This window comes from Xyrauchen texanus, chromosome 27, assembly GCF_025860055.1.
Source record: "Xyrauchen texanus isolate HMW12.3.18 chromosome 27, RBS_HiC_50CHRs, whole genome shotgun sequence".
Taxonomy (NCBI): Eukaryota; Metazoa; Chordata; class Actinopteri; order Cypriniformes; family Catostomidae; genus Xyrauchen; species Xyrauchen texanus.
The window spans coordinates 8,243,887-8,258,395 of NC_068302.1; the positions used below are offsets into that span (position 1 = coordinate 8,243,887).

General features: G+C 38.4%; 1 protein-coding gene across 1 annotated transcript in view; it reads right to left on the minus strand.

Annotated features, from left to right (window-relative positions):
• Positions 1-14,509, minus strand: part of LOC127620822 (protein dispatched homolog 3-like) — a 90,928-nt gene that overhangs the window by 32,169 nt on the left and 44,250 nt on the right. The window contains exons 9-10 of the mRNA XM_052094077.1: positions 13,843-14,007; positions 1,350-1,511 (exon numbers count right to left, since the gene is read on the minus strand). Coding sequence (XP_051950037.1) covers positions 1,350-1,511; positions 13,843-14,007 — 327 coding nt within the window. The remainder of the gene's footprint in view (positions 1-1,349; positions 1,512-13,842; positions 14,008-14,509) is intronic.

Consider the following 14,509-nt stretch of genomic DNA (forward strand, 5'->3'; position numbering starts at 1 on the left):
AATTCTGGTTCTTTTAACACTACCTCACTTAGAAAAGTCTTATTTCATTCCACTAGATGGCAGCAAGCACTAGAATTTTTTTTTTCTCTATCACATTCCATCACAACATACAGATATGAAATGTAGGTGGCGCTCTAATGCATGTTAGCCCTCACAGATGTGCTCGTCCATAGACATTCAGTCTAATTTTCAGTTCGTGTGCCACCCTTGATATTTCATGTAATATCTTGGCCTCTGAGTGGACTAAAAGCTCAAGGTAAATGTTATTAGAAAGCTGAGATGCTGATGGTAATATATAATACATCTAGATTTTATTATCAATAGAAGAAAACATATTTTTATGATTTGTTTAGTATGCTTTTCATGCTGGATGGCATATTTTGTTCAGGACATCTAAGATAGAACATTAGATTATTCAGCCAATCAAGCTCACAGAAAAGTAAAAAATGGCTAAATTTTTTGAAAACTGCTTAAGGTAAAAGCAGATTTGACGTTTTTTGGTATTTGGGGCTTAAAGCAGCAGTGATCACTGCATAAAAGATGTTTGTATTTGATGAATTACAGAAATCATAATTCACTTTGTGATTCTTTTAAAAATCTTTCGAACTCTGGTATTGGGGCAACACAATAAAATGCACAGTTGCATTCCTGAGAATGAGAGCTTTCATTGGATATATGATATTTATATGCTATGTGAAGGACTTTTATTTTGTTTTACATTTTTATACCCCATTATCTCTAAGTGGTGCTAATTTTCAACAAGAATATTTTGAGGCCTTAATGTAAATCTGATGGTTATCTCATGTTTATACCTCATATGCATGACTTACGTATACAGACATTTTTACGTTTAAGCATAAACGTTTTTTGTGATATAGCACCCCCCTTTGGAGGCTTTTCAATCAAAACAACAAAAGCTTGTTTGATTTTACATGATTAAATTATAGATAAACTGTTCCGACTGAAAATAAAACGTATTTAGACATTTTCTGGTTCTCAAACGTTAGTGGAACATGAGAGGAATGGACTTCATACATCCACAAAAATAACTTTGACAACAGCTTGTTTAAAATAATTGCAAAAATGGCTCAGTTAGTTACGTGAAAAGGTCTAGCATCATTAGTTTGCAGATTAACTAGTTTCACTTAGTTTAATATTGTTAAATAATGCAATGACATTCATATGTTTTTGAATGTAGCTTCAGTTTCCAAATTCTTTTTGGGGCCACTATACTTCATTGTACTTGCCATGAATGAAAGCTCTGTAACCTCAGCATAAAAGAGTTTAGGCAACTGTTTTCTGTGACCCACTGGTGTATACTCAAAGTTTTTACAGTTTTATAGCCGCACCCGAACACATGTGGCATGAGATCCCCTGGGCGCTCAGGTTACTGCGCAGATTTAGCAGTCTCTGCAGGTTTGTGTCTCGGTGGAACAGCACAGGAGCGTGACTAGCCGGCCGCAGTAGACAAGAGCACCACACGGATCCCAGCAGAACTAGAGCATACACCCCTGTGAGAGAGTGAACAAAAGCAAACAAATGAGGTCAAAGAAACATATTTTAAGACCCTTTACAGCGGCACATTGGTACAGGTACATTTGGTATTGTTTATTGTTCATCTTATTCTTTTGATTCAGTTTTTTATTCTGTTTGGGTATGGCAGCTCATTAAAACAGTTTGGTAAAAAGTTTAAAAAAAGTCACACTAATTAGGGAGTGTCTTAACATTCCCGATTGCAATTTTAAAGGTTTGTAACACAAACTCTCTAGCGCCACCAACAGCTCAAATTCTGCATGTATTTTAGCTTAAACTCTTCAGGAATCACCTAAAAACAAAAATCTAATTTATCTTCAGTCATTCTAAGTTCAATGATACCAGTGCTATCCATTTCTGTCTGACTAGATTTTCAACCTAAAACTTTCTGCCTACTACAAAATTGGGGTATAATAAATAATAAATAAATAATCCACAAACCATATTGATCAAAAGATAGCAAAATCTTTGGCATACCAAACCATTTCTGTGTTGTGCAATAACACATTTAAGGTGAGGACACCACTATGAAGTGATGCCCTATCTTCTTTCATTGAGCCTTTTGACATACACTTCAAATGTTTAATTGCCATAATCCCACACAGGAGCACTTGGGTGGGTAAAATTCTCTCAGAAAAATTAAAATTCAATTACAAATTTAAAATAGCTTAGTTTTAATACATGATTCCTTAATATATTACTGGGGTCATGTGGAATACTATGGATATATATTTTTCAAGGTCAACTATACTGTACGTAATTACACCTTTTTAAAAAAAAAAAAAAAAAAACTTCAACAAAGCATGTCCAATCTTCAACAAAATTGACAAATTTGGTATCGAGAATGCCAAACAGGATGCACGGGTGTATCTTGGCAATGCTTTAGTAAATGTAATTGCCACTATGCTTATGTGCTCTGTAATGTTTCAATAAACACAACAAAGTTTCCATGATGGTTTTTGGGTGAAAAACAGACCAAAATGTTACTCTATATTCACTATAAATCTGGACATATGCAGTCTCTTTGGCACATTCATAATGCATGCTTCAAGTGCAAGGAAGTGTAATCAAGCTTCTCTCATGAATGCGCCAATGACACTGCAGATGCCAAAATTTATATTGAAAAGTAGTAACATTTTGGTCACTTTCTCACCAAAACTGATCGTATTGCTTCAAAAGACATTGATTAAACCTCTCGAGTCACCTTTATGCAGCCTTTATGTCCTTTCTGGAGCTTTCAAGTTTTAGACCCCATTAATTTGTATTGAATGTATGGATATAAACATTTACATATATCATCCAAAATATCTTTGTGTTGCGCAGAGGAAGAAAAAAGTCTGAGACAGCATAAAGGTTATTATAAAGAGTTTATAGAGTATTATTATTTTTGGGTGAAATGTTCATTTAAGATTTAGCAAATAGGTGATTTTTAAAGAAAAATGTAAGTTCAGTAGTTCGCAAGTTAATGTAATGCTCGAAACTTGACCTGAGATCGAACCCCCCGCACTAGTTTAGATATTGATGGATGGATAGATGGAATTGGGGAGGTGGAAGGATGCAGGAAGCATCGTCATGGCATGGAGGTAAGCATTTATATACGGTTACTCTGGCATTGTGATAGGTCGGATTAAATGAACTTGCTCCTCCCGAACTTTGTTAAGGAAACACCATTTCAGTAGTATGCAAGTTAATGTAATCCTGCAGTGAGGATAGCGTAAACATATGTGGCTTGCTGTCCCTGGCGGAGGGCTCAAGACTTGACTTGAGCCGAAGCCCCCCCAAAAGAAGTCAAGAAACGGAACATCAATTTGCTGGCATTGTAGCCTTGTGAGATGCTGAAGTGATGTGTTGGAAGGAATGAGAGGAACCAAGAGATGGGCAGAAGTGTCAAAAAAGATAGAACAAACAGAGCCATTAGCGGAGGGAGCCTCACACTATAGGATCTGCTTGGGGGATAGGAAACCAAAAGGTGCAGGATAGGGAGGAATTAGTGTGTTAAATTAGGCTGAAACACTGAAAAACAGTGGATGCGGTTGCTGCCGCATAGAAATGAGCTCAGGAGAACCCGAGCTGCCCAGAGCAATTCGTTTGATGGGAGGTGCCCGCACAGCGAGTGTGTGTGGGGCTCGGTTAGCGTGCGAGCATCCTGCAATCAAACAGGGGACATCACTGCATTCGAAACTGGAAGGACCTCACAGCCGTTTGAAAGGGATAGCCCACGATACAAATAAGCGTGAGCATATAAAAATAAGCTCACACAGCATTTGCACAGGAGGACTACCACTGCAATTTGAATAGGAGAACCCTTGATGTATGTGTGTGGAAGGGCCTTTGCAGCAGTATGGACAGGAGGGCATCCAGGTTTGCAGGGGTGGACTCTCGCAGCATCCAAACGGGAGGACCCTCCTATGTTTTGAAAGGGACAGCCCTTGGATGTATGTCTGTGGGAGGGCCTTTGCAGCAGTATAGACGGGAGGGCTTATGGGCCGGCCGGGGTGGACCCTCACAGTATCTGAATGGGAAGGCCCCCAAAAATGTCGACAAGGCAGTGCGAGCAGACCCCTACCTATTAGGACAAGGTGCACTTTTTTGATTTGTAGATAGTTTGTACATATGTAAAAATTATATGCGTCAGATGATCACCGGCCATGTGAGCGGATTTGCTGATCGGGTAGACCTTTTTGCGCTGCTGTGGTTGCAGCGCTAATGCGGAATGAATGGGTGGAGTAAGAGTTTGCTGGAATGCCAGTTTTGAGGAGGACTGATTTGAGATGTTTTTGGAACCAGTTCCGAGATGCTGCATGGTTGTTGTCGTCCTTGAAGAGCGGGTTGAGAGGGGATCTAGTTTGTGAATGTAACATGGTTCTTTGGAAAAGGAGGCGGGAACCTGACGAAGCATCAAAGTAATGTTTAATGAGACATTAAAGCAAAGACAAAACATAAACACAAATGCATGCAGGGCAGCTGCCATTAGCTCTCTCTCTCTCTAGAAATATTTGGGAGCATTTCCAGGAAGTCCAGTAGGTTTGGAGGGTCCGCTGAGAAATGGCTTGGAGAATGAAGTCTAGAGATTTCTGATGGAGGGTTTTGAGTGGATGATTTAGAGGAACCTAATTTCAGAATAGGGAGGAACTGGGGCCTCTGGAGCCAATGATCTGAATCTCTGCTAAAATATTAGTGCGGAGGGTTTTGGAGACTTGTTGAGGCTCTGTAGCTGGTGTGTTTGAAGGCATGGCGAGAGGTTTGGCTGTTTGTAGAGTGAAGGTGGGAGGTCAAATTGAAACGGGGTTAAGGGGAAAATAAATTGAAGACGCAGTCACTTGCGGATGCAGCCTCATGCTGGGTTCGGAACTGGAAAGAATGAAGTTAGTTTGAAAGTTAGAATAGGGGTATAGTGAAGAGGGGAATGGGTTTGGAGCAGTAGATTCCGGCAGAGGCAGCCTCACATGGGAACCCACTCCAGGAGCTCATGAATAGGCAGGTATGGAAGAAAATACATTCGAATAGGGAGCAGATTGTTCTGAAAGAGCAGAGATATTAATGGGAGCTGTGGAAGTAGAGAGGTGGGGCTGACCAGAATATGTATTAGGAAAACCTAGAAATGGGTGAAGATTTTATTGTGTATTGTGTGGTAAGTTTTCTGGAGGCTGAGACAGCGACCAAGTATTTGTGCTGTGAGGCTGGAGGAGGAGAAAGGAAGGAGGAGGAAGCTCGGCAATACCATATACTCTCAATATATTTAATATTTTCAAAAAAAAAATCAGAGTATGTATTTTAAGAAACTAAATATAAAAACGAAATGTTGAAAAATTGTTGAATTAAGTTTTTTATATATACATATACACACGCACACTGCCAGGCCAAAAAAAAAAAAAGTCACCATTTGGATTTACGCTGGTGGCCAAAAGTTTGGAATGTTGCCGATTAAGAAGGAAATTGGTACTTCAATTCACCAAAGTGGCATTCAACTGATCAAAAGGTATAGTCCGGACATTACTGATGTAAAAATCAGCACCATCACTGTTTGAAAAAGTAATTTTTTATCAAATCTAGACAGGCCCCATTTCCAGGAGCCATCACTCCAACACCTTATCCTTGAGTAATCATGCTAAATTGCTAATTTTGTACTAAAAAATCACTGCCATCATATCACTGCTGAAAGCTGCTTGGTTAATTAAATGAAGCTTAACACTGTCTTTGTGTTTTTTTTAGTTGCCACAGTATGCAATAGACTGGCATGTCTAAAGGTCAATATTAGGTCAAAAATGGTAAAAAAGAAACAGCTTTCTCTAGAAACTTGTCAGTCAATCATTGTTTTGAGATGATTGGTGTACACTACAGTCATCAAAGACAAAGGACAACTGGCTCTAACAAGGACAGAAAGAGATGTGGAAGGCCAGATGTACAACTAAACAAGAGGAGAAGTACATCAGAGTCTCTAGTTTGAGAAATAGATGCATCACATGTCCTCAGCTGACAGCTTCATTGAATTCTAACCGCTCACAACAGTTTCATGTACAACAGTAAAGAGAAGACTCAGAGGTGCAGGCCTTATGGAAATAATTGTAAAGAAAAAGCCACATTTGAAACAGAAAAACAAAAAGAAAAGGTTAGAGTGGGCAAAGAAACACAGACATTGGACAACAGATAATTGGAAAAGAGTGTTATGGATCTTAACCCCATTGAGCTTTTGTGGGATCAGCTAGACTGTAAGGTATGTGAGAAGTACCTGAAAAGACAGCCACATCTATGGCAAGTGCTACAGGAAGTGTGGGGTGAAATGTCACCTGAGTATCTGGATAAACTGACAGCTAGAATTCCAAGAATCTGCAAAGCTGTCATTGCTGCACATGGAGGATTTTTTGATGAGAACTGTTTGAAGTAGCTTAAGTTCTGAAAAAAAAAAAAATCTAATTGTAATAGTAATTTTTCATGTTATTAATGTCCTAACTATACATTATGATCAGTTGAACACCACTTTTGTGAATAAAAGATTGATGAAATCACTGGAATTGAGTTAAAAACTGTCCAACATATTATTAAAACCTGGAAGGATAGTGGTGAACTGTCAGCTTCATGGAAGTCACATCATAAAAAAATCAACAATATAACTTACGGATATGTTTAATAGTGAAAGTAACACAAGCATAATGAGACGAGAAATTACAGGATTGGGACTAAACAGCTGTGTGGCCACAATAAAGCCACTTGTGACTTTAATCACAGAGGCTAATTAGAAAATCTACTTTAAGCATAAAGCTTTGACTGTGGAGCAATGAAATGTGGTCTGATGAGTCCAGATTTACCCAATTTCAAAGTGATGGGTGCGTCAGGGTAAGAAGGGAATCACGAAGCGATGCACCTGTCATGCATAATGCCCACATTACAAGCCTGTGGAGGAAGTGTTATGATCTGGGGTTGCTTCAGTTGGTCAGGTCTAGGCTCAGCAAAGTTATGTGGCAATAAAATGAAGTCAGTAGTCTACCTGAATGTACTGAATGACTGTTAACTACTTACAAAGATTTGAATGGTCTAACTCCACAGTACTTAAGTGACGTTCTATCACGCTATAAACCATCACATTCATTATGATCACAATATTCTGGCCTGTTAATAGTTCCTTGAATATCAAAATCCACAAAAGGAGGTAGATCCTTTTCATATTTGGATCCTAAACTATGGAATAGTCTCCCTAACACTGTTCGTTACCCAGACACACTCACTCAATCTAGACTAAAGACTTATCTATTTAGCCAGGCATACGCCTAATTTATCCATCAACTCACAATTCACAATAATCACGACCCTGCCCTGCCCTCCACCCTGTCACATTCCTCCACATCACTCCCTCGTTCTCTCAGGCAGGGGAGCCCCTGGCATGACGTACAATTGCATCTATGTGAACTTCTGCCATTAATCCAGGATGAACTTCAAAGACATTAGTCATTACTCTTACAGTTCATACAAAATCTTTGTTTTAACACTGGCCCTTAACACTTACTTAGTTTACAAATTTAGTTATCCCATCAATGGATTTTTTTCTTTCCTGACAGCACAGGCATATTCCAGGATGACATTGCTATGATTCATCTGACTCAAATTGTGAAAGAATGGTTCAGGGAGCATGAGGAATAATTTTCACACATGAAATGGCCACCATAGAGTCCTGACCTTGACCCCATTGAAAGTATTTGGGATGTGCTGGAGTAGACTTTATGGAGTGGTTCGACTGTCCCCTCATCAATACAAGATCTCGGCCAAAAATGAATGCAACCCTGGATGGAAATAAATGTTGATGTTGCATAAGGTTGTCGAAAAAATATCATGACGAATATGCGCCGTAATCAAAGCTAAAGGTGTCCAATCAAATATTAGACTATGGCACAGGGCCACAGACCGAGTGCTGTAGGTAATCACTGCAGTGCTGATTAAGGGCCATATCACACTCTTGCTTGTGTGATATTGCTTATATAACAACAGTTCAATGAACAAGTACATTTTAAAAAATTGGGTTAAACGGAGTACGGCCATAAAAACGTTCTTACTTGACAGATCAGAATCTGACGTTACTAGAGAAGCCTTCGTTAGTAATTCAAAAATGTCACTTTAGAACTAGTATCACACTTAGGCTGCTTCTATCAAGTTATTGGAGAAACAAGGATGTGTGTGTGTGTGTGTGTATGAGAGAGAGAGAGAGAGAGAGAGATTCCTCACTATTTGGTGGTAGCTGGTGCACGAGAGTCATTCACAATAGAAACCGCAATCTCCACTGACATTTTGAACAGTATGTCCTCTCCAATGTGGAATCTCCGGTAAGAGGTGAATTAATCAGTCTGTTGTGTCTCTCAGCTGTGTTGATCCTTAATGCTGAGTTTGGTATTTTATATATATATATATATATATGTGTATTTTATATATATATATATATATATATATATATATATATATATATATCAGTGATTCTTGAGATCAGGGACAAAACATGTCCACCAGATGAAACACAGTTTGTGGGTAAAAACTTTACTTAATATTACACATACTCTTAACCAGAAGACTAAAAAGGATAATGAAAGCACAACTAAATTTCATGTTGTTTTATAAATATTTTTAATTCTAAATGATATGATATGTGACCAGTGTCTGTAAAAACCCTTGTCCGGAAGCAGGTGTCATTACATTACAATAGCTTAAAAACAATTAAAAGTAATTTTAAATTAAATGTTATATTTATTATGTGTAAGTAGTTCAGTAATTAATTTAATGAGAATCAAATGTTACAACTGATAAACTGATTTTAATGTAGTTTTAAGACGTTTTAACTTGTGTCCTGGGTTTTTGTCAACACCGTCAGACCATTTTTTTAAATAAAAAAAAATCAGGAATTATTGAGGGCAGCTAAAAATCTGAGGACCCCTTTATCACTTCCTTGTTCTTTCAAATGCCTTGAGACCACTCTAGCTCTGGTAAGTTTTTAATATTCTTTTAATTTTATACCTACTTGTTAATACTTTGCATGTCACAACCATAGTGTGTCAACACCATAAACAATGTAATGTAAGATTTGTATGATATTTTCTGTTATAAATGCTTAATTTAAGTAAAGTATAAAGGTTACAAGCAATGAATGACAAACAAGATGGCTCCTGTGAGAAGCACATGTGTTATGAGAGGAAACATGGTATTTTGTCAACTCCGTTAGATGTCAACACCATCAGGATTTGTGTCTGACGGTGTTGACACTTTCTAAGACAGTGTTGACAAATGCCATTATGTGCATTATTCCTCATTTTAGTGTAGTTTACTTCAATGATATTACTTACCAAACATTTGATATTACTGTTGCTCAGTTTTATGTGTTGAATTTCAACCAATTGCCATATAGCTTCATGTTTTGAATTGAATCTCATTTTCATAGCCTCTCGAGTACTTGATATGTAATAAGGTGTTGCATATGATTACCCATCATTTGCAGCTTATGCTTATCCATCAGAAATGTATACTGACCGCATAATGGTATGCATTTCAGGCTAGAATGGCTAGGGAGAAGCTATCAGTGGAGGAACGAAAGAGAAGGAATAGGGAGTATCAAAAAAGAAGGCGAAAAAAAATTGATAGCCAGCCTGAGCTGAAAGAAGAGTTGCTTAGAAATGAGAGGGAAAGATGGAGAAATAGGGTGAAGGAGGGCAAAATAAAAAACATCAGTGATTTGGATGAAAGAGAAAAGAGGTATAAGAGAAGGTTTTGGAAACAAGCACAGAAAGAGTCAAGCGAACGTAAGAACAAAGCACAGGAAGGCCAGCATGTAGACACCCCACCACAGAGTCCTTTGGACATCAGTTTTGAGGAGCCAAGGAGTAGTAGACAGCTAGTTGCTGGTGAAAGGGAAAGACGCAAAACTAGAAAAAGACACTCCAGAGAGATTAAAGCACTGAAAGACAAACTTGACAAGTACAAAAAAGAGAGGGACAAGCTGAGAAAGCGACTTGAACGTGGAAAACGTATTCAAAATGAGAAGACACAGGACTCACCTCGAACCAAAACAGAGATGATGGTTCAAGGGTGCCAACTCAGAAATCCTTTAATCAAAAGATCACTGCTCTTCCACCATGCAATGACTGCAGAGCTGAGAAGAAATGCTCCTCGTACCCACAGAAGAGGCAAACTTGCATCCCAGCATCCAAAACTGTCTTTGTCTGGCCAAATTCTCAAGAAGTATCGCCTTATCCACAGGGTTCATTAGTTTGGCCTGACTTACAAAACACTGACAGAAAAAATACCAAAACAAAGGAAGCCTAGGTTCCTCCAGACCATATCCCTAAGTGTTCACAGTTTTTTGGAAAACAATGCAAGGATGACAACAGACAAGCAAGACACCATTACCAGGAAAAAAGTAAAACGTCAAAGGATGATTCTGACCGACACGATGCAAAACCTTCACATTGCATTTGTCCAGCAAAACCATAACATTAGACTTAGTTACTCGTCCTTCTGTGCATTGCGTCCATTTCACATTACATCTCCAAGAGCCTCAGACCGAAAGACATGTCTGTGTCTGTACCATGAGAATGCAACACTGATGCTTGAGGTCCTGAAGACATTCAATGCTTTAACAACCAGCAAACTTGGAGAGAGTTTCCAACTTGTATGTTGTTCTCCAGCAAACGAATCTTGTCTTTTACGTACCTGCACCCGATGTCTGAACAAATGTTCAGTTCTTTCTCCAGAGCAAGGGAAAACACAAGTGGAGTGGAAGCAGTGGAAGCGTATTGAGGAGCGAACAGAAGATGTAGCTCACTTTCACACCAAACTTGTGAAACACACTGGCACTCTTTCAGAGCTTATGATTCTCTACCAAGACAAACTAAGAAATGAGACAACCACCCATGTCCACTCAGTTCAAAATCAAACCAAGGAGTACAGGAACATTATAACAAATTGTGATCAAACCACTGTTATTGTTCATGGTGACTTCTCTGAGGCCTGGAAATGTAAATTCAGCTCAGAAGTACAATCCTGTCACTATGGGCAAAACCTCCCACAGCTCACACTTCATACAGGCATGTTCTACACCAAACATGAAAAGGCAGGATTCTGCACGGTCTCAGAGTCCAAGCACCAGGATGCTGTAGCCATCTGGACCTATATGGATCAAATCCTGACAGCCATTCATGCAAGATTTCCAAAGATTAACACTGTTCACTTTTGGTCAGATGGTCCAAGCAAACAGTATAAAAATAAGAAGAACTTTCATCTCCTCTGTGCTGTCCCTCCCCAACTGGGATTCAAGAATGCAACGTGGAATTTCTTTCCTACATCACATGGCAAGGGTGCCCCAGATGGCATTGGGGCAACAGTTAAGAGGTGTGCAGACAGTATTGTGCTGAGAGGTCGGGACATTGTGGATGGCAGAGCATTTTATGAGATGGTGTCCAGCAGCCTAAGTGGTGTCAAGCTACAATACGTTACCAGTGATGATTTTCAGTCCTATGACACTCTCCTCATGCCACCCCTGAAATCCATCCCTGGAACAAGGAAGATTCATCAAGTTGTAGCTCAAGGGAACATCATCCATTGTAGAAACATTTCATGTTTTTGCAGTGAGCCACAGATTTGCCAGTGTTTCAGTCCTGTTATTCACACTTTGGATGGCATCCCTCAGGACCCAGATGAATGACCCAGTCCTCTGGCGATGCTGATTGAGGCCATGGAGAAAGAGCCTAGCAGAGAACCTGAGGGCACAACAACTGGGATAGGCCCCGATGATACTCAAAGTGGAGACTGGCTTGTTGTCATGTACGAACAGAACTGGTGGCTGGCTAAAGCCTTAACAATTGACCCAGAGCATCAAGATGTTCAAGTTGAATTTTTTCATCCTCATGGGCCAAATGTTTGTTTTCAGAAAAAACAAGGACGGCGGGATGTCTGCTTTGTGCCATTTACAGATATTCTAGTCAAGCTAAATGAGCCATCATCACCCGTCCGTACAAGCAGCACCAGGGAGATCTATAACATATCAGCAGAGGTCATGGATTTCATAGAAGAGGAACACTTAAACCGTCTGTTGCCTGGTGTTTAAACTCCATCAACTACCTTGAGAAGTCAAATGTTACGTTTTTTATGACAGTTTAGTAATAGTTTAAAGGTTTAGCTGTCATTTTGACTATGGATGATTTGAATTAGTTTATATACTTTATAAGCAGCATATATTTGAAGATGTTGTGGACTTTACGAAGGGGGTTAATTTCTTTTTATATTGCCTGTAAAGTCCCTCTACTCCCATGAGATGAAAAATTGGTTATATAATGTGTTTTCTTTATATCTTGCAATGTTACCATATTTGTGAGATTTCAATGGTCATTTTGAATGAAATATTTTTGTTTCTTACAAATTTGTCACCACCGTCAGTTTTGTGTCAACACCGTTGATGCCTTGTTAACTCCGTCAGATTGACATATTGTTGTTATTGTTTGTAAAGATGAGCTGTTTTGTTCCCTCAAGAATATTTGTTAATAAAATGGTTGCATTTTCAAAGTTATTATGTAATTTGTATGCTTCTAAGTATCACTGTTCATTATGGAAATTAAATGATAAATTGATTAATCCATACAACCTAAACCGCAATCATTAAACATTTACTAATCTAACTTTTAAAAGGTGATCTGATTAATTTAAAAACATTTTTATGTGAGTAAGACAATTAAAAACCACTAAGAGTCAAACTATCTGTGATCATTTAATTAAAAATAATTTTATAGAAATTTTTATGTGTCTGATGGTGTTGACAAAAATCCAGTGCTGATCCCGCAAACCTCTAATTTATAAAAAAAAATTAAAACTGGGAGGTTGTTCCAAAACATGGTTACATAGCCAAGCCCTTATTTAACAAATATGTATACGCCGGTTTTTAAAATAATGAAGATTTTTTTTTTAGAAAATCAAAACCTGTTTTTTCCCTGATCTCAAGAATCACTGATATATATATTTAGATATATTTTTTTTAAACAAGTCAAATACAATCTTTTGCAAATTTGCATTATGCATGAGTCATGACTGTGCATTGTAACTGCCTCTATAAGTCTTTAATTATACGGCCTTTGCATTAACACTGCTCAGGCAGCTCATGAAATAAGAGTAAAGAGAAATGTTGACCTGGGGAAAAAACGGGCACTAATTTAGCTTATTGATATGCATGAGGTGGCATAAATATGCATTTAAACAATAGACATTTGTTGAAATTGCTTGGTACACTCTGCCATGCAAATAAAAGCGTTATTGCACTGTTGAATGCACATAAGGGATGTAGTTCAGAGCTCTTTTGTATTAACTATGAACAGATTGACCTTGAAAATAAGAAACACATTAAAGTGAGTCTTAAGCAAAAAAGCCAGGAACTTTTCATCTTATTCATGCACATATTATGAATACATTAGCTGAAAAGTAACAAGCATATATTAGTGTTTTATGCATTTATAAGGAGTATTAATATACTATACAATGCATTATACATTATCTAGCTATCTATCCATCCCTCCATCCATCCATCGATTTTTTTTATAACCTTTTATCCTATATAGGATTTGGGAAGTGCTGGAGCCAGGACTGTACATTTTTACTCCATTGACACTGACATTTTTGATAGTTATAGGTCTACTCCTGAAGCTGTTAACAATTATTCCTATCAGACATGATAATGAAGTTCAGAAATGTTGTCAAGGCACAGTAGGTACTGTAGTTTGCTCACTAGGCATTGGAACACAACCCATGGCTTTTGAGATAACTCCATTGTAATCAAAATGTGAATGTGCTCACCTATAATAGCTTTACGTTTCTCCACTACTGGTTCTGCCACCCAGTGTCTCAATGTCCTCTGAAGGTGGGCACTGACAATCCCTACACTGCCCTCAGTGGACAAATCCAAGGGAGCGTCTACAGAGAGAGACAGTAAGGCTGCATCCGATTCTGAGTCACACAGACCTGAATCAAAACAGAGAACAAAAAAATATTTGTCTTCACAATCTTATAAAAACGTGTATTGAAAATCAATCACTAAGTTAGTTCTGTCAAGTCACGTGAGTCAAGCTCGTAATCAGCTGATGCTCAGCTGATCATGAAGTCCACAATACAATTCAGACGTTCGGTCCTATTTAAGTCCTCCATTCATTTGTTCATCCATTGTTTAGCTGTCTTTCCATTGCATGGATGCAAACTGCACTTGACACCCTCCTCCATTCCGAGCTTCACCTCTGTATGGCACCTTGCCTTTAGTTTCTCTATATCGAGCTTGTTGTTTTGTGCTCTAAAATGTGTCATTCTGCTTTGTTCTTGACTGCCAACTTGCTAAATAGTATCTGAAGTTCTTGTAAGTGTTATGCAAGTGAACAATTGTATCATGTAGCCTTGTCAGAATGTTAAAAAATAACAACAATAGAACAATGTTGTAATAATTCTGCTGGATATGTTCTGTTACCCCTGGGGG